Source organism: Pleurodeles waltl, chromosome 7, assembly GCF_031143425.1.
Source record: "Pleurodeles waltl isolate 20211129_DDA chromosome 7, aPleWal1.hap1.20221129, whole genome shotgun sequence".
NCBI lineage: Eukaryota > Metazoa > Chordata > Amphibia > Caudata > Salamandridae > Pleurodeles > Pleurodeles waltl.
Genome location: NC_090446.1, coordinates 777,992,965 through 778,018,850, shown reverse-complemented (window position 1 = coordinate 778,018,850; position 25,886 = coordinate 777,992,965). Strand labels below are relative to the sequence as shown.

General features: G+C 47.5%; 1 protein-coding gene across 2 annotated transcripts in view; it reads right to left on the bottom strand.

The window, feature by feature from the left end:
• Positions 1-18,260: 18,260 nt before the first annotated feature.
• GFPT2 (glutamine-fructose-6-phosphate transaminase 2) overlaps positions 18,261-25,886 on the bottom strand; it is a 92,986-nt gene continuing 85,360 nt past the window's right edge. For both annotated transcript variants that reach the window (XM_069199290.1, XM_069199291.1), the window contains 2 exons: positions 22,082-22,243; positions 18,261-19,749 (listed from right to left, as the gene is read on the bottom strand). In XM_069199290.1, coding sequence (XP_069055391.1) covers positions 19,705-19,749; positions 22,082-22,243 — 207 coding nt within the window. In that variant the 3' untranslated portion in view covers positions 18,261-19,704. The remainder of the gene's footprint in view (positions 19,750-22,081; positions 22,244-25,886) is intronic.

Here is a 25,886-nt window from a genome sequence, read left to right as displayed (position 1 = left end):
CAGGGTTAAGGGCGAGGAGTTCGCTGGTCGAGTAGTGAAGGCTGGTTGTGCGGGGGCGTGCGGACCAGGGGGGGTGGCGCTGGGCGTGGTCCAGGCGCGGACGGGCGCAGACGGGCTTGCCTCTGGCGTGCCAGCGGCGTGCCCGCTGCGCGCATCCGCTGCACGGACGCGCAGCGCCAGCCATTAAGAAGGGAGAGGGGAGGGAGGAGCAGCTGGGAGGCGGGAGGTGGGAGGGAGGGGCTAATGGGGGCGCGAGGGGTGCAGGGCCGCATGGAGGCAGCGGCAGGGGAAGCGGCAAGCGGGAGCACCTAAGGGGCAAAAACCAGGATAAACAAGGCACAAAATGACAAAAGTAAGGCACAAGTTAAAAACAGTCACAAAATACGGTAAATGGCACAAAATACAATCGGAATACAGCAATCAGAAGGGGCACAAATGGGGGCAAGAGCGCAAGGAGGCAAGGCGCTGAAAAGTAGAAAAACAAAATCATGGTAACTGTTGATTCCTACACCAAGATGGCACATTTTACAGCCCTAAAGAAATTACCAACAGCCCCTGAAATGAGTCGCATATTCATGTGCGACATTTTTCGTCTCCATGGACTTTCACAAGAAGTTATTTCTGCTAGAGGGCCACAATATCTGTCACGATTTTGGAGAGCTTTTTGTGCCTTATTAAACAGTGACGTGTCCTTGTCCTCTGGTCTTCATCACAAAACAAAATAAAATGATGGACGGAGTGTTGAAACTTTTCAAACACTCACCCACAGTGGCATGGTGAGCAAAAGAACAATGGATTAAACCGAGATCTGTGACTGGGGGTGAGTGTTTGCATTGTTCAGCACTCCATCCATCATCCTTTTGTTTTGCTAAAGTAGCCCTAAGTGGGAAGGGTATGCCCAGACGTGGGTCCCTTGCTCACTGTGCCACTGGTTTCAAGCTAGTCTGGCAGATGAAGGGTGAAACCCTGAAACCGGTCCCAGGATGCTTGTTTCCGGTCCATGGAGGACCTGGCTTGGCAGTTCGGGCTGGACTGTTCCCATGAGGAACAGGGTCAAGACTGATTTGCATATGGCTGGGTCCAAACTGGGGTGGCATGGTGAGCAAAAGAACGATGGATTAAACCCAGATCTGTGACTGGGGTGAGTGTTTGCATTGTTCAGCACTCCGTCCATTATCCTTTTGTTGTGCTATGGTTTTCATCCACATATCAATGGTCAGACTGAATGTGTGAATCAGGAACTCCAACAATACCTGAGATGTTACTGTAATGCCTCTCAAAGTAATTGGTCGGATTTTCTTGCCCCTGCTGAATTCTCCTATAACAATACAGTTCATAGTGCAACCGGAGCAACACCTTTTTATTGGACCTATGGATTCCATCCTAGGGCAATGTCCGCTATTCCTAGTAAGACTTCGCTTGTTCCTTGCAGTCACTTCTTTTGCACGGCGAATCCGCCAAATCCACGGCCTAATCCATACCCCTCTTTTGGCCTCTAAACAAGCAATGAAATGAAAGGTGGATCGTCAACATCAGAAGGCACCCTCTTATCAAGTAGGACACAAGGTGTGGCTTTCCTCCAGATTTCTGCCCTCTCGGTTTTCCCTAAACAAATTCAAAACTCGTTTTTATAGGACCCTTTCGGATCCTGCAAGTATTGAATCCTGTCACTGTTCGACTAAGGTTGCCTCAGGCCTGGAAAGTTCATCCTGTTCTTCACGTATCCCAGTTAAAACCTTTAATTTCTGATCCGTACAACTGATATTTTCAACAACCTCCCCCTCTTTCTGTGAACGGCCATCCTAAATATGAAGTACAGGAAATCTGTGATTCTCGATATTCTCGGAACAAACTGCAGTTTTTGATCCACTGGAAGGGTTATCCCCTCAGTGGATACACTTGGGAGGATGCCTCCTCAGTTTATGCCCCTCAATTGGTTCGCCTTTTTTATTCCTGTTACCCTGACAAGCCTGGGCCCTTGGGGAGGGGACCTACTGTGACGCCGCGCTTAACTGCAGCTTCTCTGTGTACAACCGCGGTCAGACCGCGACTCCGATTATCAGAGCGCTATCCTCCGCATTTTTGCCCAGTTCTTGCGATGCGTGCCAGGAAGCATTTTTCATGCTTCCGGTCGTGTCATCCTTACCTGTCTTTGTAATATTTTTTATTTTCTGTCAGTGGTAATCTTGCCTTTTTCTTTTTCTTCTTTTCTTCTGTTTTTCTGTGTTCTTGTTTTTTTCTTCTTTCTGGTCTCCATGTTGTCTTCTTGCAGGTTTACATGTTGTCTTCTTCTGTTCCTTTTTCCCAGCATGCCCTTTTTCTCTTATACTGCTACTTTTTTTCCCATTCTCTTCTATGGACCTTTTCCCAATCCAAGATGGTATTGTTTCCTTTTCCTATGTTGTCACTTCCTGTTTTCCAACATATCAGTCACTCAGTCCTGATCTGCCTTGCGTTGCAAACACTTCCTCTTGGTGGTGATCTTCGCTCCTGTTTGTCGTTATTTTCCAGTTCCTCTGATTGTGAATTTTTCCTCTTTTTTCCAGTTTTCATTCCTGTTTTTTCCTCTTTTTCAGGAGTTCCTGTTTTTGCGTTTTTTCCCTTTTTTGGGATTTTTATCCTCTGGGACTCTGTAAGGAAATGCCTCCTTGGCATGGTTACCCCCTGACTTTTTGCCTTTGCTGATGCTAAGTTTTGATTTGAAAGTGTGCTGAGGCCTGCTAACCAGGCCCCAGCACCAGTGTTCTTTCCCTAACCTGTACTTTTGTTTCCACAATTGCCACACCCTGGCATCCAGGTAAGTCCCTTATAACTGGTACCCCTGGTACCAAGGGCCTTGATGCCAGGGAAGGTCTCTAAGGGATGCAGCATGTCTTATGCCACCCTGGGGACCCCTCACTCAGCACAGAAACACTGCTTGCCAGCTTGTGTGTGCTGGTGAGGACAAAACGAGTAAGTCGACATGGCACTCCCCTCAGGGTGCCATGCCAACCTCACACTGCCTATGCAGTATAGATAAGTCACCCCTCTAGCAGGCCTTACAGCCCTAAGGCAGGGTGCACTATACCATAGGTGAGGGCACCAGTGCATGAGCATTGTGCCCCTACAGTGTCTAAGCAAAACCTTAGACATTGTAAGTGCAGGGTAGCCATAAGAGTATATGGTCTGGGAGTCTGTCATACACGAACTCCACAGCACCATAATGGCTACACTGAAAACTGGGAAGTTTGGTATCAAACTTCTCAGCACAATAAATGCACACTGATGCCAGTGTACATTTTATTGTAACATACACCCCAGAGGGCACCTTAGAGGTGCCCCCTGAAACCTTAACCGACTATCCTTGTAGGCTGACAAGTTCTAGCAGCCTGCCACACACCAGACATGTTGCTGGCCACATGGGGAGAGTGCCTTTGTCACTCTGTGGCTAGTAACAAAGCCTGCACTGGGTGGAGATGCTTATCACCTCCCCCTGCAGGAACTGTAACACCTGGCGGTGAGCCTCAAAGGTTCACCCCCTTTGTTACAGCACCACAGGGCACTCCAGCTAGTGGAGTTGCCCTCCCCCTCCGGCCACGGCCCCACTTTTGGGGGCAAAGCCGGAGGAGATAATGAGAAAAATAAGGAGGAGTCACTGGCCAGTCAGGACATCCCCTAAGGTGTCCTGAGCTGAGGTGACTCTGACTTTTAGAAATCCTCCATCTTGCAGATGGAGGATTCCCCCAATAGGGATAGGAATGTGCCCCCCTCCCCTCGGGAGGAGGCACAAAGAGGGTGTACCCACCCTCAGGGCTAGTAGCCATTGGCTGCTAACCCCCCAGACCTAAACACACCCTTAAATTTAGTATTTAAGTGCTCCCCAGAACCTAGGAACTCAGATTCCTGCAACCTAAGAAGAAGAGGACTGCTAAGCTGAAAAACCCTGCAGAGAAGACGGAGACACCAACTGCTTTGGCCCCAGCCCTACCGGCCTGTCTCCCCACTTCTAAAGACACTGCTCCAGCGACGCTCTCCCCAGGGACCAGCGACCTCTGAAGCCTCAGAGGACTGCCCTGCATCTAGAAGGACCAAGAACTCCCGAGGACAGCGGCTCTGTTCACCCAAGACTGCGACTTTGCTACGAAGAAGGAACTTTGAAATAACTTGTGTTTCCCGCCGGAAGCGTGAGACTTGGCACTCTGCACCCGATGCCCCCGGCTCGACTTGTGGAGAACAATCACTTTAGAGAGGACTCCCCGGTGACTGCGAGACCGTGAGTAGCCAGAGTTGCCCCCCCTGAGCCCCACAGCGACGCCTGCAGAGGGAATCCCGAGGCTCCCCCTGACCGCGACTGCCTGCTTCTCAGAACCCGACGCGTGGTAGGGACACTGCACCCACAGCCCCCAGGACCTGAAGGATCCGAACTCCAGTGCATGAGTGACCCCCAGGAGGCCCTCTCCCTTGCCCAGGTGGTGGCTAACCAGAGGAGCCCCCTCCCCTTGCCTGCCTGCATCGCTGAAGAGACCCCTTGGACTCCCATTGAAACCTATTGAAAACCTGACGCATGTTTGCACACTGCACCCAGCCGCCCCGTGCTGCTGAGGTTGTACTTTCTGTGTGGACTTGTGTCCTCCCCGGTGCCCTACAAAACCCTCCTGGTCTGCCCTCCGAAGACGAGGGTACTTACCTGCTGACAGACTAGAACCGGGGCACCCCCTTCTCCATTGAAGCCTATGCGTTTTGGGCACCACTTTGACCTCTGCACTTGACCGGCCCTGAGCTGCTGGTGTGGTAACTTTGGGGTTGCTCTGAACCCCCAACGGTGGGCTACCTTGGACCCAAACTTGAACCCCATAGGTGGTTTACTTACCTGCAAAAACTAACAAACTCTTACTCCCCCTAGGAACTGTTGAAAATTGCACTGTCTAGTTTTAAAATAGCTATATGTGATTTATGTGAAAAGTATATATGCTATTTTGCTAATTCAAAGTTCCTAAAGTACCTACCTGCAATACCTTTCATTTGAAGTATTACATGTAAATCTTGAACCTGTGGTTCTTAAAATAAACTAAGAAAATATATTTTTCTATACACAAACCTATTGGCCTGGAATTGTCTCTGCACTCTTCCCCTGGGGAGGCTTTGTGACCCCTTTCTTTTGGTCACCCCCTGTGGAAGTCTTGGTCACCCTAGTCTTGACCCAATGGTCCGCCTTCTTTCCCAATTCTTGGGGAGAAATTGGTCCTAGGTCTACCAGATGCTGATGCAGTTTATCATTTGAACAATTACTCAATATGTGTTCTTTCACAAATAAATTGTACGGCCCATCATAATCATTTACACCACTGCCTTGAATCCAACCATCCAGTGTTTTCACTGAGTAGTCCACAAAATCAACCCAGGTCTGGCTCGAGGATTTTTGAGCCCCCCTGAACCTAATTCTATACTCCTCAGTGGAGAATCCAAAGCCCTCAATGGGGGTACCCTTCATGAGGTCATAGGATTCTGCATCTTTTCCAGAGAGTGTGAGGAGTCTATCCCTACACTTTCCAGTGAACATTTCCCAAAGGAGAGCACCCCAGTGAGACAGTGAGATCTGTTTACTTTTCTGGTTGCACAAGCCCTCTCAAAAGCTATGAACCATTTGGTGATGTCATCACCATCTTCATATTTAGTTACAATCCCTTTTGGGATTTTCAACATGTCAGGAGAATCTCTGACCCTATTTATGTTGCTGCCACCATGGATGGGACCAAAACTCATCTCTTGTCTTTCCCTTTCTATGGCTAGGAGCTGTCTCTCTAAAGCCAATCTTTTGACCATCCTGGCTAACAGGAGGTCATCTTCACTGAGGCTATCCCCAGTGATTACAGAGGTGCTGGACCCTCCTGTGAGGGAAGCAGCATCTCTGACTATCACAGTTGGAGTCAGGGTTTGAGGGACCCTGTTCTCCCTAACTAGGACTGGAGGGGGGGAATTCTCCTCCAAGTCACTAGCTTCATTCTCTGGGAGGTCATCCTCAGAGGGGTTGGCTTTGTCAAACTCTGCCAGCAGCTCCTGGAGCTGTGCTTTGGAAGGGCTTATGCCAACTGGTATTTTCTTTATTTTGCAGAGAGACCTTAGCTCCCTCATCTTAAGATGGAGGTAAGGTGTGAGGTCGAGTTCCTCCACATTCATCTCTGCACTAGACATTATGGGGGTCATTCCGACCCAGGCAGGCGGCGGTCGCCGCCTGCCTGGCGGGAACCGCCATATGGCCGCTCAGCGGTCGAAAGACCGCTGGGGCCATTCCGACCTTCCCGCTGGGCCGGCAGGCGCTAACATTGTTAGCGCCCGCCGGCCCAGCGGGAAGGTGGCCTGCAACATTGAAGCCGGCTCCGAATGGAGCCGGCGGTGTTGCAGGTGTGCGACGGGTGCAGTAGCACCCGTCGCGCTTTTCACTGTCTGCAAGGCAGACAGTGAAAAGCAGGCTGGGGCCCTGTTAGAGGGCCCCAGGACACCTGTTCCCGCCATCCTGTTCCTGGCGGTAAAAACCGCCAGAAACAGGGTGGCGGGAAAGGGGGCAGAATCCCCATGGCGGCGCTGCTTGCGGCGGATTCGCCCAGCCGGGGGAATTCCGGCGGGAAACCGCCGGACCCGGTTTTCTGACCGCGGCTTTACCGCAGCGGTCAGAATGGGCATGGAAGCACCGCCAGCCTGTTGCCGGTGCTTCCGTCGTCCGCGGCCCTGGCGGTCTTTGACCGCCAGGGTCGGAATGAGGGCCTATGTTTCTAAGTTGGAATACTTTTTAAGAATCTAAAACTATCTCTAGAACTTAATTCAAACTTTCACAAAACTTTTAAACTCTAAAAGAAATGCTAACAGGGACTAACACAAGGCCCTAGCAGGACTTTAAAAATTTTTGAAAAATAGCTCAAATTGCAAAAATCAGTTTCTAATGACAATCTTTGGAATTTAGTCGTGTGATCAGGTATGCAAAGTCTTGTACCCCACCGCTGATCCACCAATGTAGGAAGTTGGCTCTGTATGCACTATTTCAAAGTAAGGAATAGTATGCACAGAGTCCAAGGGTTCCCCTTAGAGGTAAGATAGTGGCAAAAAGAGATAATTATAATGCTCTATTTTGTGGTAGTGTGGTCGAGCAGTAGGCTTATCAAAGGAGTAGTGTTCAGCATTTGTTGTACACACGCAGGCAATAAATGAGGAACACACACTCAGAGACAATTCCAGGCCAATAGGTTTGTGTATAGAAAAATAGATTTACATGTAATACTTCAAATGAAAGGTATTGCAGGTAGGTACTTTAGGATCTTTGAATTAGCAAAATAGCATATATACTTTTCACATAAATCACATATAGCTATTTTAAAACTAGACACAGTGCAATTTTCAACAGTTCCTAGGGGGAGTAAGAGTTTGTTAGTTTTTGCAGGTAAGTAAACCACCTACGGGGTTCAAGTTTGGGTCCAAGGTAGCCCACCATTGGGGGTTCAGAGCAACCCCAAAGTTACCACACCAGCAGCTCAGGGCCGGTCAGGTGCAGAGGTCAAAGTGGTGCCCAAAATGCACAGGCTTCAATGGAGAAGGGGGTGCCCCGGTTCCAGTCTGCCAGCAGGTAAGTACCCGTGTCTTCGGAGGGCAGACCAGGGGGGTTTTGTAGGGCACCGGGGGGGACACAAGTCCACACAGAAAGTACACCCTCAGCAGCACGGGGCGGCCGGGTGCAGTGTGCAAACACGCGTTGGGTTTTCAATAGGTTTCAATGGGAGACCAAGGGGTCTCTTCAGCGATGCAGGCAAGGGGGGGGGCTCCTCGGGGTAGCCACCACCTGGGCAAGGGAGAGGGCCTCCTGGGGGTCACTCCTGCACTGGAGTTCGGATCCTTCAGGTCCTGGGGGCTGCGGGTGCAGTGTCCCTACCAGGCGTCGGGTTCTGAGAAGCAGGCAGTCGCGGTCAGGGGGAGCCTCGGGATTCCCTCTGCAGGTGTCGCTGTGGGGCTCAGGGGGGGGCAACTCTGGCTACTCACGGTCTCGCAGTCGCCGGGGAGTCCTCCCTGAAGTGATTGTTCTCCACAAGTCGAGCTGGGAGAGTCGGGTGCAGAGTGCCAAGTCTCACGCTTCCGGCGGGAAACGCAAGTTGTTTCAAAGTTGCTTCTTTGTAGCAAAGTCGCAGTCTTGGGTGAACAGAGCCACTGTCCTCGGGAGTTCTTGGTCTGAGCTGGCTCTGGGGACTTTCTGACAGTGGCTGCATCCACGAGCGTAGAGGGGTGGGACTGTGGGGGGCACCGAAGTACGCTGCAACATCAGGAGTCACCCTGCTGCTGTGGCGAGTGGCGGGGGACTCCCTGGAGTGATTGGGCCCAGTGCAGTGGACATTGAAGCTGGAGGAGGAGTATGGATGTGGCCTGCCACCGGCGTTATCGCGGGGACTTCCTGGAGGCCGAACCCCCGCTTTCTCCCTGCATACTGGAATTCTTCTGATATGCCCAGACTGTGCTGCTGCTCCAGCCTGTGAGATTGTGGACTAGCTGTGTTTTGCCAGTGGAGCTGTGCCTTCCTACCAGACAGACGCAACTCGCAGCAATTGTCCGCGTTGCGCCTACTTTTGCCTGCTGGGCTAACATAGACTGTGTGATAGGCACTGGGGCTGTGCCCTATCGGCGATTCCATTGCTTCCATATCTGGCTGGCGGCACACACTGACAATAGCCCAGCTCTGCTACTCTTTGCAATACCCTTTGGAGATATATGCCACAATGCGAGCCACTAACAGGCAGACGCGGATCACAGGGTGCCGTCTCCTCGCTTCTCACATGTCGCTGACCTGCTGGTCATTGCTCGACAGCGACCTGGGGGACAACCACCTGTGTCTCAGTGCCGAGGAGCCTCACTGAACCCACCATCTACTATGACGACCATGGAGCACCCCGGCGCACTAGCGGACAAACTGGATGTCGTATTATTGGCAATCGACGGCACTCGGACCTCACTAGAGTCTAAGATAGACACGGTCTCCTCGGATTTCAGACTCCTCCATGTGGACCATAGATAATTGGCAGACAGGGTGACACTAGTGGAGCAAACTGTCACAACTTTGCCGCCCAGAACGACCCACTTGGAAACCTCTCTCAGGGAACTCTCGGAAAGAATACAAATACTGGAGCAGTGGGCGGAGGATGCAGAGGGCAGATCCCATAGGAACAATGTTTGCCTGGTGGACTTGCCGGAGGGAACCAAGAGGGCTGACCCCGTGCGGTACATTGAGGACTGGCTGTGCACGGTTCTCCCCCTGGATGTCCTCATCCATTTTTTCTCCATTGTGCGGGCACACAGGGTTCCAGCCCGATGAGCCCCAGAGGGTGCCAACCCACGGGCGATGGTCATACTATTCCTTCATTACCGTGATAGAGACATAGGGGGTCATTATGACCACAGCGGTGTTTACTTCCGTGTTCATGCTGGCGGTCATTTCACTGACCGCCAGCCCCTCTGGGACCCTGCCGGCCGCATAATGAATATTCTGCTGGGCTGGCAGGCAGAAACATTGTTGTCAATGCCGCTGTGTGGCGGGTGCAGCAGCACCCGTTGTGCAGAACACACCTGCGCGACGGGGCACTGCACAGGGGCCCCTGCACTGACCATGCCAAGTGCAGGGTCCCCCAGGGGGTCCCAGAGCACCCCTTCCGCCAGTCTATCCCTGGCGGGGGAACCCCCCCCAGGGAAAGGCTGGGGTAATCAGGGTACATTATCCAGAGGGCAGCCCTGCTTGTAGTGCTGCCCTGTCGGATAATGTTATCCGCCATCGTCAGGCCATCGTCAGGCTGCCTGTTGGCGGTAGCCTGGTGGTGGCGGAGGGCCGCCACAGGCAGCCCTCCCTGTGTTGTTTATATGGCAGTCATGCCAGTGGCGGTCTTTTCTGCTGTCGCCAGCATGGCGGTCTGAACCGCCATGTACATAATGAGGGCCATACTGTTAAAGGAAACCCGCCACATGACAGAGATGCGGGTAGGCAGCGCTACTGTGATGTTCTTCCCGGACTATACAGCTTCTGTGCAGAAACGGCATATTAACTTCCTGGCAGTGAAGCGACATCTCTGTGAAATGGGATTTGCTTACTCTCTTCTCTTCCCGGACAGGCTCCGGGTGGTAGCCGCTGACACCACGCACTTCTTCACCACCCCTGAGGAGGCATGGCACTGGCTGGAGAGCCCTGGAGCCGGTGCTGTGTGGCCGACCTGATCAGTGTCAACAAAGGACAACCACATCTGGCAGAACTGCAGGGGGCAACGTCGAATGAAGACACGTGGGGTGGACATCTCCCAGTAGTTCCAGATTTGGAGCAGAGACTTTGGGAGCGGCACAGTGCCTTGCAGCGGGCGGCTGCGCACTCTGGTGCGGGATGTTGTTCTGGACCGGATGCTCCGGACTCCCCATCTTCCGATGGAGAAAGCTCTGTCGCCACCTGGCCATCTGTGCACAGCTCGCATGCTTCTCCAGAACTAACCCCACAGACATCAGACAATATCATTTGAGCTCAATAGTTTTCCTATTAATGCCTTTATTTATGTAAGCATAGCTCTTGATAATGTTTAATGCTCCTTATGTAGCCGCGATTGTCGGGCTGCCTCTAAAGTGGTGCCCAATGTACTCCCTCTGCTGTTACATATTGCGGGTCCTCACAAGGTCCCCCCTTTTGTAAGAACAACTGTCTTTTGTTTTAGTTGCTATCACCCAGTTTGGGTGGCCAGGTGTTTCGGTGTGCTACTCTTTTGGTATTTGCAATGTTATTGTTACAATATGTTGTTCCGTGTTACCTGCCCAACAGCCTACCCATCACTAGGCGATTAATGAAGTTACTTACCACGCACTACTCTACTCCCTCACATGCACGAAGGGCCCTACCCACTGTGTGGCGACCAAGTGTGGCGCCCTTGGTTGTTAATTTTCCATAAAATGGCTCACATTAACGTTGTGACATGGAATGTTCGTGGTATGCACACCCCGCGCGTTGCTCTGCCATATACTCCTATCTGAGGCACTGCAACACTAATATATCTATGCTACAAGAGTCAGACCTAATAAGCTCAGAGGTAGAGGCTCTTAGACAGAGGTGGCAAGGTCAGCAATAGTCTACAAACTACTCTTTTTATGCACGGGGTGTATTAATATGGATTAGACCAGGGGTCCCATTCGATCTGATAGAACAAGTCGCAGATACAAATGGCCGGTATGTGTTTGTTTGATGGCGAGTAAGTGGTCGCCACATTCTCCATGACAACATTTGCACTCCAAATGTAGATCAGGTCTCCTTTTTAAGCGCATTCAATCGATTACTGGCACGATGGCATGATGTTTCCTAGCTGATTGGCGGGGACTTTAATTGTGTACTAGGTACACATATAGACAGGTACTTTCCACCATTGCAGCACACCACAGACACCTCTAATGCCCGTTCTTTAGTATCCCGGATACATCACTGACAATTGACAGATGTTTGGCGTCATTATAATGCAACAACTAGAGTATACTCCTTCTACTCGGCCCCTCATAATCTGCATGTCCAACTCGACAGACTACTCTGCACGGCCAATCTGGTCCCAGCAGTTGTTCGAACCAATTAGCTGGGCCGTACTCACTCCGGCAAGAACCCCCCGTATCTCCAGCTCGACTGGGATGGTGGCCACCCCCTGCCCCTGCGTGGAGGCTACAGCCTGCATTGTTAGAGGACCCATCATTCTGTGAGTCTATTGGCCAACAGATAAACAGTTACTTTGAACTCAATGTAGGCATGGCTTTGTCTCGCTCAGTGGAGTGGGACGCATTCAAGGCCATGCTACGGGGTCACTGCATGGGATTTATCTGTAGTATACGCCGGCAGCCAGACCAGAAAGTGTCCGCCGGCTGTTGTGGCATGAATCAGAAGCGGTCCAGAACCCCAGCACCCTATCCGAACTGCAAGCCGTCCGAAAAACTCATTCGGAGCTCCTTGAACGCTTGAGGTGCCTTAACTATGCAATTCACTCGGCCAATACACATGCTAGGATGGATAGAGCTGGAACACTACTTGCCCGACTGATACGTGAAGACACTCCCCACAACACGGTAATGTCTATCCATACATCAACAGATGGTTTGCTGTGCACGCAGGATTCCATCCATGCAGCATTTCACACACATTATGAGTCCCTGTACAACGCAGGCTCTCATCCTCCTCTGAATGAGATTGACAAATTCCTCACAGTGTTGCCCCTGCACCGTATCACTGCTGAGCAGTGTTCAGAACTAGATGGCCCTCTCCTATTATACAAGATGCGGAATGCCATTTGCTCCCTTGCCAGTGGTAAAGCACCAGGCCCGGATGGGCTACCGGCCGAATTCTATAAGGCATACTCAGTTCAATTAGCACCGAAATGATTCACTTTATATGAGTAAGCATTGGCGCAGGCATGCTTGCCCCATACATTGAGAGAGGCCGCACTAGTCTCCCTCCTGAAACCACATAAGACCCTACCAGTCTGCACTCCTATAGGCCGCTGGCGCTCCTCAATACAGACTATAAAATATTAGCCAAAATTGTTGCAATGCGACTGGCCTCACTGGTGCATGAAGACCAGAATGGCTTTGTACCAGGCCGCACAACATCCTTCAACCTGAATAGATTTTTTGGGGTGATGCGCTGTGCTCCCACCCATTGGCCATGAGTGGGCTGCCTAGTGATAGACCTAGAGAAATCATTCGACTCACTGGAATGGCCTTACCTTTTTGCAGTTTTGCCCAAATATGGTTTAGGCCCGCATTTTATACAATTAGTGAAATTGCTCTACACACTCCCATCAGCTAGAACCAAAATGGGACACCTAGTGTCGCCCTCTATCTGTATCAGGAGAGGCACACAGCAGGGGTGCCCTTTATCCCCTTATCCCCATTAGTTTTCCATTTGGCGGTGGAACCACCCTACAGTTGAGCTCTGCAGGGCGATCTTGGGGCATACCACTGGGCAATGGAAATCATGCGGTCTCTTTATATGCGGATGACCTTCTGGTGTACATTAGAGATATAGCAGAGTTCTCCAGCGATATAATACCATTATTTAACACACATGCAAAGCTTTCTGGCTTCCGAGTGAACTGGGCCAAGTCTTGTGTTTTTCTGCTGTCGACTACTGTGCCTGAGCCGAACTTCACATCAATGGCCCCAGCCTTGCATGGCAGCTCTGTACCTTCAGGTACCTTGGCATACAGGTATAGCACGCAGATGATGATTTGTTTGATGGAAATCTGACATATGCTGTGTCGAAATATTGCCGGCTGACGCTGCCGCTAACAGTCATAGGTAGGGTAGCCCTTGTCAAAATGATAGTACTGCCGAGGCTCCTATATTATTGTGTAAATTTACCACTGTATGTCCCGGCCTCCTTTTTTCGATCTATGGAGCGGGAAATCCGTAATTTAATCTGGAACAACTCCCGACATAGGGTAGCCTGATCTAAATTTGACCACCCACTGCATCTGGGAGGTCTGTCGTTACAAATCTGGAACATTACTACCTAGCAGCACAGATACAGTGGATAGCTCATTGGTTTTCATCACAACACCTGGTAGACATGGCCACTGAACATCCAGCATGGTTGAGTAGTGAATTGCTCCAGTTATTTCACCCCTGTGCCAAATCCGCAAATCGGCACCTATGTTGCTGAAGCTGGCTTATCGCTGCTACCGCAAATGCTGTTACCTGACCAGGGACGTCAGCTGTACCATTACTGGGGACACCACGAGGCGCATGCGTCACGACATCTGCAGAACTGTCCGCCTGGCACGAAATAGGAATATATACTCTAGGGGATCTCTGTTCCGAAGGCACCTTCCGCACTCACAATACACTGATGGAGGACACTGGCTTACACACAGGCACCTTTCTACTGTAAAGCTCTCTCAGACATACCTTGCAGTGTGCATTGGGGGACCTCGCAAGGGAACCCAAGACACACTACACACTGCAATATTTGCATGTATTCGGAGAGGGACGGCATTTAATACACTGGATGGCAGACTCTACACACACACACACACACACACACACACACACATACACACATACACACATACATATCCGCCCCACTTATGGCACTCTGTGAGATGGGAGGGGGACGGGGGGATGTTTCAGGGGCAAGGAATGGGAGACCATAATATTAACCCCTGTGCATGTCCCACGTAATATGCGATTCGCCTAATACAATATTGTATAGTTCACAGAGCCTACCTCACACCGAGAAAATGAACAGATACTTTAACCATGCAGATGCTGTTTGCTCGCGCTGTCAAACTTTGGGGGCGGATCTCCTGCACATGGTATGGTCTTGCCCCAATCTGAGGCACTACTGGTCTTCAATTCTAGCGAGCCTAGTGCGCTGTGTAGACCGACCCTTATCTCAGACATGGGAGGGCATGCATTCTGGGTTTGTTCCCTAGGGCCTAAAAACTGTTAGCAACATCCCTTATTTGTTGATCTGGGATTCTTAGTGGCCAAGAGACTTATCACCTGTAAATGGCGATCCACGAGCCACCGGTACACAAAGCTTGGGTACGACCCGCGAGATGAGAGTGCACGGCTCACAAGCACGTGGAGGTATTAGGGTTGCACAAGTATCCTTTAGCATCACAATGGGAACTAATGTTTATGGACCTCACTACTCCGTTGGGGCCTGCACAGATAAACTCCTACCCCTCTCCTATAAGCAATGCATGATTGTGATGGCGTGCACATAATCCAACGCACCACATGTTTGAGCATATGGGTGGTACAGGTGGACCCCCGCACACCTGCAATTTGGTGACAGATGTGCCGGATGCACGCCATATAGACTGCATGTGTGGAGTCAACTTGTCAAACTCCTATGATTGTATAGTAACTATGATAATTATGCTTTGTAGATACATGGACATGTTCTGCCTACACCGTTCCCTTCCCGTATGTTTATTGCTCTGACTTGAAGTTGCATGCAACGCGTGAATCACACGCACCTTTATGCTATATTATGCTATCTTTCCATTATAAATGCAATAAAGAAATATTTTTAAAAAGGGAGCTGAGTAGTGTTCTGCATAACCTGACGAGTCTCGTGGACTAGTGTAGGGAGGGAGAAGCTGATACACCTGAAAGGGCTGTGCCTGCCCTCACACAATGCAGACACCGACCCCCTGGAGTGTGTCTGGGTCCAGGCCTGGGAAAAGCAGAATCTTGTGGACTTTCATTTGAAGTTTGCCTACTTCAAAGGCAGAAATTTGTAGAAGTAGTGGACCCAAAACCCCAGACTTTCAGATTACTTCTGGATCAAGAGGAACTGCTGCCAAGGAGAAGAGCTTGATGGTTGAGGAGGATCTGCCACTCTGCCCATTGCTTTGCAGTGCTGGCCTGCTGCTGCTCCTTCTGCCCGAAGAAGAAAAGAACTGGCCATTGCTTTTGAAATTCTGCGTGTGAAGTTTCTCCAAGGGCTTGTCTCAGGGACATCAAAGACTTCATCTGACATTGCCTGAGAGTCCTGACTTGCTACATGGTGCCAAATTCAGTCCCTGGGCCCTTAGAAGTGGAAACTGGTAACCTGCGGGGAAACCAATCCACACACCGCTGTGTGCGCATCACAAAAATCACACCCACCCGTGCTGTGGCTGATAATTTAACTCATCGCCTACCTCGCAGCTAGAGAAACAACGCAATGCCATTTTCTCAAGGTGGTCTCTTCGCACTGCGCACTGGAAATTTCCATGCACTGATCCTGGGCGTCAAAATCTGTAAACATCAACATACGGACCTGAGTCTGCGCACCCGGAATTGATGCACGGCCTTCCTTGCGGTTAAAGAATCAAAGCACAGCCTCCGGTGTGAGTAAAGAATCGATACACGGCCTCACCTGGAAGAAAGGAATCAATGCATCGCTTGCTTTTCTCGCGCACCATCACCCTTGCAGCTTTAGATTTTACGCATACCAGGTACTTTGTGCTAAAACAACACATCCATTGATTTCTATGGATTAAGACTCTTTTTACTTTAAAAATTCATATATTTGCTTGTGCATGTTGTATTTTTGTCGTTTTGGTCTTGTTTGATTTAAATAAATCTTATCTATTTTTATAAACTGGTGTGGAGTCCTTTTGTGGTGCTTTCACTGTGTTACTCTCTGTGTTTGTACAAATACTTTATACATTGTTCCTGAGATAAGCCTGACTGCTTGTGGCAAGCTACCATGGGGTTGAGCAGGGGTTATCTGAAGTGTGTATCTCCCTTACCCTGACTAGAGTGAGGGTCCCTGCTTGGAAAGAATGCAAACTGACTGTCAACCACAGACCCTATTTCTAACAGTCTTTTTATTAGAGTTGTGCTGTAGCTTCCACTTGTAAAGATTATTGGAAGTTCACACTGTACTAGACTATGATCTACAGATCACTGACAAAATATTGTGGTAAACAATACTGTTGACAAAAATATTCTGTGAAAAATTTTGTTTACCACAATATCGTGCTCCTATAGTTATAATGGTAAGTACAAAAATATCAGAAAGAAAATATCGTTAACACTAATATTGTCCAAAAACAGACAAAAATATTGTCTTTTTGAAGCATAAATAGAGTTTAACGTAGTAAATGTTAAATATTGCAATATATAAATTCAATTCAATGCACATTAAGGAGCATATTCTAGAGCCCCTAGTGCCTTCTTGCGCCACAAAAGCGTAATTTTTTTTACACTAATTAGACCCAACGAGGCCTAAATCCACGTGCCATGTTTACAAAGTGGCGCACTGCTTGCATTGCGCACCTTGTAACCATTTGAGCTACATTATGCCCATGCCAGGCATAATGTATGCAAAGGGGGGCCGAGAAAAATGGCATAAGAAAATCTAAAATATTTCCTTGCGTCATTTTTTTCCGCACTTTTAATGCCTGCTCAGAGCAGGCGTTAAAAGGGGGCACACCGTTGTTTACTATGGGCCCCTACGTACCCTGCAGGAGTAGCGCCAAAATGTTGGTGCTACCCTTGCAAAGTACATCGATAGCATCATAAAAAATGACGATTTTGCACCCTACCCTGCACCATGGTGCGGTGGCAGTAGGAGGGCAGTGAAGGGCGCAAGAAAAGTGGCGCTTCAATGTGGGCAGTGCCACTTTTCTTAGATATGCCCTTAAATATATTCTACTAATATTTAATGCTGTAGCTAAATATATACTTCTATAAACACACATATATGTGTTTGTATTTATATAAATATATCTAATGTAACATAACTAATAAAAATATTTATTTTACATTATATTAACTTTTTCTATATTCGAAATGTAGTGCTAAGATACTATGTATACACACACCCATATATATATATATATACAATTCACAGACATGTGCATTTTACATTGCTTGAATAATTTTTATTAATATGAAACAATATATTTATATATAGTAATATATTTATAAAATGAATGCAAGAAATATAATGCAAAATAAATATATAGTAACATAAATATCTTCATTAATTATTTAATTATGTTACTATATATATATATAGATATATATTTATATATATATATAGATAGATATATAGTATTTTATTGTACACGGATGTTGTATTTGCCTTTGTGACCGCATATGTAATTGGATGCAGGTGCAGAAGCAAAGTGATGACCTTATTTGCATGGGGCCCATAATACCCTGTACAAATGAGGGAATGCCTTCTCAAGACACAGCTGGCTTTACATGTGCACCAGCTCTAACAGTATTACAGAAAGGGTTGTACAAGTGTCTATAGGCCCTCCTCTGCTAAGGGGTGAACAAAGCAAGCGCACACCCCTTGTGTGTCCCCAAGGCACTATGCATAATAGGTCCATTGGTAGTTAACTGTTGTGGTAGGGCAGAGTCTTCCCGAAAAGGAGTCTGAAATCACTTTAGTGGAAGATCACTTCTTGACCTGTCATGACATTGCATCATACCATTTCCCTATGCGAAGGACAACAAAAGCGAGCTACATCACAACATTGACACAGGGTACAGTTGATGACTTAGTGCATGATGACAGGCAAAGTCCTATGCAAAGTCCTGGGATGATACGGTTTTGCAACCAAGGCTCTTTCAGATACAAATGCAAGGGCATACGCCACTTAAATCTGGGTCATTTTGGGCTCTGTTTTTGATTCAGGGAGCTTTATAAATTAAATCAAATGTTCACTGAAAGATTCTTAAATGGAATTTATTTATCCACTGTACCTTAATAATTTAAATCAAACGCTCACAAAACGTTTCTTAAATGTAATTTATTAACCCAAGCAATATTACCTCATTGTAAAACATAGTACAAATAGTACAAATCTTTGGCGTTAGAGTTTACACCCCCATTTGCTCTCCCATATTTATCTTTGCAAGTTATGCCAAAATCCTTCATTTGTTGGGAGCAGCGGATGTGATGTGGAAGCACTAGAAAACGGAGTGTTGTTCTTTCGTATATTACTGCATTAAGGAGACTCTGGGTCTCGGTACTACTTACCTCAAGGCACATGTTAAAGATTGGCATACATAGATGAATGAGAAAAAATAATGTGCTGGGTTTTTTCCACACTGAATACACAATCTAAGAGAAGGGATGTTCTTACTGCGATCTACAACCCAGTTCATGCTCCTTATGTTTTACAAACCCCTGTACAAGCATTCGTGCAAACGTGCTTCCAGTTGGTGCAAAATGTGTTTTTCCTAAACTCAAAGGTCACAATGCTGACTAATTTTGTACCGGTGCAACCTTTCATTTTCCCCTGGCATAATATCACATTATGTATGTTTCGAGCATTTCTGGTAGAGTGCTGCTCGAAAACTACACTTTTCTTGCTTCAACTTCCAATTCTAGAATCCACTAAACAGGTTCAGATTTCTTCACCTACGAAAGAGAAGCGTCAGTACTTATTAGGCAGCCAATGGAGGCCTTTGGTATAGGAGGCGATTGGGGGTTGATGAAAGAATAAATTCAAAGGACTGTGATGGGACTGCAGACATCTAGCGTCATTACCAACTCCGCATCTCAATTGGAATCTGGATAGATCATTGCCTGCGGGTGGTTTTCGGCGATGGATAGTGCCTTTCATTAGAGACAATGGTCATTGACGCTTCATATTGCCTCTTGCCTGACAGCATTACTGAGCTCCGCATACGCATTTGCAAGCGTCACAATAGGCGTCGAAAAGAGCAACACAGTGAAAATTTTCTTTGATATAACTTTGGGCATTGCCTAGACAGGCAGCAACTTACACAATACTTTAAACAAGTTTTCTGTACAATTGTTGTCATAAATACATTTAGAATAGTCGTTACAAATTTTTACTAGTAAGATGTTCACAGTTTTTCTAAACAGCTTGTAAATATGTAAACATAAATATATATCGATATACGTATTGCACAGTAGTAGAAGAGAATAATCTACCCAGCATTTGTAAACATTATGTTCCTTCTTTTTGGTTAATAGGAGTACTCAGCCCACACATGACTTTGGTAAAAGCATTCAAGAGAAAGGCCTAGCACTTGGGCTTCCCGTAACCCTAGGCTACGGTACATACAAAATATAAAAATATTGAATTCCTTTGCATTGGTTTACAAAACATTAACATTTCTTTCAAGCACAAAATATTTTAACTGTACAAAATGATTCTCAATACAAAAGAAGGGTCAGCAAGTCTTCATGAATATTGAAAGGGGAAGCTATTCCACTGTCACAGATTTGGCAAGATTTCTTGGGAAGTCAACCTAGAACAAGAAAACAGTGTGGTAAGCGTGGGCAATGTGTTTTATAGTCATCATATTAACACAACAAACAATATATCCAAGTGGTTGCATATCAAAAGAACATATATATGTGATATAATTGAGTGATATAGCCCGTTAACATACAATAATAAAGCCTGACCATGAAACATTTTCAATGTAAGCTAAATGCAGAGTTCGAATATTTGAGGTGACATCTACAGAGGAAGTAATATTCATCTGGTCCTACATGTGCATTTCAATAGGACTGTTATCAGTGGCAGATTATGTGTAATTATGGTTTGGAGGGGGCTGTTAGACTACCAAACTAGGGGCAGTTTTAGAAGCTCTAGCACCCCTTTGCACTACATTAGGGTCATTTTTTTATGCTAATGTGGCTCAACGAGGCAAAAATCGCTGCGCCATATTTACGAAGGTGAACAAAGGTCAGCCTGACAGACACTCTTCATGTTCAGATCAGGCAGCCAGGAGTGAGACATGCGCGATTTGCGCAAACTCCTGGCTGCCTGAGATGAACTTTGCTGGGTTGAAGAGGTCACAGCTCCTGTGGGCGTGACCTCCTCGGCTCAGCAAAGGTGCCTCGAGACCCTCCCCAGGGCGGCGAGGGAAGCGTCACCCATTGACTTTGACCTGGGCGCTTCAGGTATAGGCCCTGAAGCGCCCAGAGCGAGTGTCAATCAGTGACACCTCGTCAAAGAGTGGGGTGGGATCAGCAGTCTCACTAACCCCATTCCGCTCCGTGACGAAGGCAGTAGTCCCAACCCTCCTGGGACCTCCGAGGCTGAAGGTAAGTGTGTGTGTGTGTGTGTGTGTGTGTGTGTGTGTGTGATATTTTTAAATGAATGGTGCGTGTGTGTATGTTTGAATGTTGATGAGTGCTGTTAATGGATGTGCGTGTGTGTGTGAAAGAATGAGTGTGAGTGTGATTCCCGCCCACCCCACTCCCTCCTAAAACTGCCGACCGCCACTACAAAGAGTGTAGAGTCTATTTCAATTTGCTTGGATAACAAATGAGTATTTCAGAAATATTCCCATTTCATTCCCCTTTTAGATGCTTTGGGGGAATGTAAGAGTACAGAAAAGACTACTACAGAAGTACTACTTTACATACTCCAAAACTTTTTTTTTAATAGGCCCAAAAGTGTCTGTGTGTGATTATTACTATGGTCCTCATCAAAAACATTAGCAGACGTTTAGGAATGGGGCTGAGATCTGAGATTCCATGAAGATTCTCTCACATAGTAAAGTATTTGCAAAGAAATATTAAGGAAACAAATTCTACTAAAAGATCATAGCAGAATCACAACATGGTTCGGCAAAAACAAAATTAAATAAGGAGCAAATTGGATTCCAAGACAATAAGACAGACGAGCATACAAACATGCTTGTTCTCCATAGGAATCCTTTTGGTTTGTGAAGCTGAAACTCCAAGGGCCTGATTTAATAAAAAGTGGTGCTGCACAAAGTGTAGCGCCACTTTTCTTGCACACCTTGGCGCCCCCTAACACCACCATGCGTGCGCTGTATGTAAGATAGAGCGCACCATGGCGGTAGTTATGGGAGCTAGCATCAAAATTGTTGACGCAGGTTCTGAGCTTTGCAGGATTAGCATCAAAAATGTTGACGCTAATCCTGCAAAGCCCATTGAAGCCCATTATAAATAATGGTGTATCTCCTTTTAATGCCTGCTCTGAGCAAGTGCTAAAAGTGCTGAAAAAAATGACGCAAAGAAACCTCTTAAATTTCTTTGTGACGTTTTTTCTGCCCCCCTAATGGGGGAACGCCCCATTTGCATACATTATGCCTGGCACCAGCATAATGTAGAACATAGGGTTACAAAGTGGCACAATGCATGCATTACGCCACTTTGTAAATATGGCATGCCGTTTTTAGCCATCTAACACCACATTAGCGTAAACAAAATGTCACTAATGTGTCGTTAGGATGGCGCCAGGGATTCTTAAACCAGACCCTAATATTTATACCTTACTGAAACAGTCTACTCCCAGTATGTTTTTCGACTGTCCGGGATAAATCTCAAGATGATATCAACATGGAGCATTTACAATTCTACTTACATCAAATCCTTTGTGATCTTTTTAAATGAATGTTTGGTGCATGCCTGTATGTTTGAATGTTGATGAGTGTTGTTAATGGATGTGCGTGTGTGTGTGTGAAAGAGTGAGTGTGAGTGTAATTGCCGCCCATCCCACTCCCTCCTAAAACTGAAACAGACTACTCCCAATATGATTTTCGATTGTCCAGGATAAAGCTCAAGATGATATCAACATGGAGCATTTGCAATTCGACTTACATCAAATCCTCTGAGAACAGCCAAATGGAAGGAGAGTAACTGCAGAGGAACGACGCTGAGGATTCCTTGTAGGCAGTCCACTGTCTGGGGAAGCTCAATGGTTTTGTATGCCAGTTTGGTACTTTCATGATCTTCTTTGGAGCACAGGATTATTGGGCGCCCCTGAAAGAAATAGGTTTTATATTTCTGATTTAATGATCTATGTAGTGACCTGGATGTATCATTGTATTTCTACAAATTGTCCACAGCTCATTTCACATATTATAACTGCTCCGTCTTTGAAACCATATCTCTGCAATCAAATAATACTTAGGGCCTTTTTTAGAATTCGGCGGACATGTTACTTTGTTACAAATGTGACAGATAATCTGTTTGCGGTATTACAAGTTCATTATATCCAATGGCACTTGTAATACGGTGAACAAGAAGTCTGTCATATTTGTGATGGAGTAACCTGTCCTCCAAACTCTAAATCAGATCATTAATCTTTGATACCCTATTAAGTCATCCCACCAACCACTTGCAGTTACTCACATAGAGCCCCACTAATCCTCAAAACCCAACAAGTAACAATACCCATTGGAGTAACCATTCACACTAGGCTCCAGAGTAGTGTACTTCTTTCTGCAAAGCACTTCAATGCTTCGTCAGGGGAAGTTAGGCCCTTACAATACAATAATTTAAGCAACAGTGGTTAAGACAAAACACACTCAGTTCCACTCGCCACACCATGCCATATACTCTGAGGTTGCTTAAAAAAGCAAAATAACTGAATCTGATAGGTAGTATAGTGTTACCTCTCAAACCCCCTTATTTGAAGGTGAGTTATGTGATGATTGGTGAAGAACTGAGGACTCATGGGGACAGGTTTCTGCCGTTCAAGAAGTTAAAGTGTATTTTCCTGAGATGTCTTTGGTATTGAGTTTTATAAGAACATATTAGATAGTTCATTGAGGTAGAAGACCACAATAACAGTAATAATGGTCAATTTCAGAGAGAAAATTGAAAAATGAAAATACTTGCCTCAGGATAAGCAGAACTTAAGAAATCAGGGTATTACAAAGGAAATTCAGACATGGTAATGCTGCACAGGTGCATGCCAAAAGAAAGAAGATTGACTTTGCACATGAGTGTTTCATGACAGAAACAAACAAAAACAAAACATAATCCTTAGAGGATGGCCAGCCTCATTTAAAGGACACCAGCTTCATGTCTTTAAGTTGGAACACTTATCAGCATGCCCGCTCAACACCCCTCACTGACTAAAGCGAACATGTCCTCCAACTCCCACTGTTACGTATGAAGCAAAGCTGGCTATACTTTAGCAGGCCATCATAGTGCAAAATGCAGCCGTTCAGTTACAAATAATTTCTGCTGGTTCCAGTTGGAGGTATATTGTATTTGGGAAAGTTACCTAACCTCTCCGGATAATATTTCAGTTCATTAAAGTTGCACTTTGGACTTTGATATTCAGGTTGCAATTAATCATTAGACTTTACCTTGTAATTCCTATGAATATATATTGTCCTAAGGCCCAAGATCCATGTAGCAGAACCAAGGGCATCATAGTCTCTGAGCCAGTGCCACCAAATGCTCCACATGTCAGAGAAGCACCAAGCCATATTTCAGACCCAGACAGAAACAAGCACAAAAACTAACATTGGAAAAGGGGTAAGGGAAATCTAGCATGTCTTGTATGTCCTAAAATTGATCACTGCAGGGCCAGAACGCTCTGCAGCAAGGAGGCGTTGGAGCTGGTAAAACACAGATCCATGACCACATGCCTCCAAATCTTGAAAACAGCTCTGGAATTCTGCAGGATCAACAGGGGGATACTGAGTGAACAATCTCTTTAGCAGGCAATGCTTTTTGTGTCCGGGGGGCAGCAGTGACTTCTAGCGGATCGCTGCACCTCATTCTCTGAGGCTGCAATACACTGAGAGACCAAGAGATATCATGTTCTTCTTGGAAATATGAGGGGTGGAGAGGAAGGAAAACCTATGGATCCCAGCACAACATATTTAATGTATGGTAATGTATGTTATGGGAGCCCACAGGATACTAACCCCAGAGAGTTTATTCAAGTTGTTTTCGGGTCAGTATGCCACAAACTAGGAAACATAGGGGGTCATTCCGACCCTGGCGGTCCATGACCGCCAGGGCCGGGGACCGCGGAAGCACCGCCAACAGGCTGGTGGTGCTTCCAGGGCTATTCTGACCGTGACGGTAAAGCCGCGGTCAGAAAAGGGGAACCGGCGGTTTCCCGACGGTTTTCCCCTGGCCCAGGGAATCCTCCATGGCGGCGCTGCTTGCAGCGCCGCCATGGGGATTCCGACCCCCTTCCCGCCACCCTGTTTCTGGCGGTTTTCACCGCCAGAACCAGGATGGCGGGAACGGGTGTCGTGGGGCCCCTGCACTGCCCATGCCACTGGCATGGGCAGTGCAGGGGCCCCCTAACAGGGCCCCATAAAGATTTTCACTGTCTGCTTTGCAGACAGTGAAAATCGCGACGGGTGCCACTGCACCCGTCGCACCCCTGCAACTCTGCCGGCTCCATTCGGAGCCGGCTTCCTTGTTGCAGGGTCTTTCTCGCTGGGCCAGCGGGAAAGCCAGAATGGCATCCGCGGTCTTCAGACCGCGGAGCGGCCATTTGGCGGTTCCCGTTTGGCTGGCGGTGCCCGCCGCCAGCCAAACTTAGAATGAGGCCCATAGTCCTGTGATTTTCGAGCATAAATTTGAAAAAAACTAAAAGTGAAAATAAGAGACAGGTTTCACCTTTTCAACAGTCTATCCAGAGATTCATAGGAATGTAACAATCTAATGGTAACAATACTAGACACCAAGGGGGTCATTACGACCCTGGCTGTCGGAGACCGCCAGGGGTAATGTGGCGTCCGTTACGACCGCGGCGGTAGCGCCGCGGTCGCACCGCCGGGGCCGGCGGTTTCCCGCCGTTTTAGCCCCAGCAGTGATAATCCGCCAGGGCAGCGCTGCCCTGGGGATTATGACTCCCCTACCGCCAGCCTGTTTCTGGCGGTTTGCACAGCAGACAGTGAAAAGCGCGACGGGTGCTACGGCACTGTCGCACGGTCGCAACACCGCCGGCTCCATTAGGAGCCGGCTCCTATGTTGCTGCCGCATCCTCGCTGGGCTGGCGGGCGTAAACTAGGTTTGCGCCCACCGGCCCAGCGGGGATGTTGTAATGGGGTCCGCGGGAGTGCGCCCGCATTGGCGGCCGCACATCGGTTACCGCTTGCCGGGCAGCGGTAGCCGCCCGCCAAGCTTGTAATGACCCCCAAAGATATATTTGGAAAGTAACATGGTGGGGGGCTATCAGGAGATACACGGCTGTGCCAATTCAATTTTTTAATCCAAACAAATTTTCTAAATGCCATGTATCATCCTCAAGGAATTAATCCACCGGATCAGTAAAGCATGGTTATGTTTGCTTTCATGACTGGGAGGCCACATGCAAGGCAAACCTTGGCCCTTTGACAAATAGAGCAAAGATAGATATCACTGAAAGAAATTATTTTTCTATTTTATTTGCCTCAAATCTCTTCACAGGCACACTATTATCTGCTTAGCCTGCTGTAGCATTATAGACACAAAGGAATTATGAAGGCAAGGTGACATCCAATAGCATGCTGTTAAAGAACACATGGTACAGATAAACCTTGATAACTGGGAGAGAAACTCATTGAGCGAACTTAACATTCCCTACCACTGGCCAGGAATGTGTTTCACTGCTGAACCCATTGTCTTTATGTTGCGATGCCCAAATCAGCTACATAGTATTTGAACC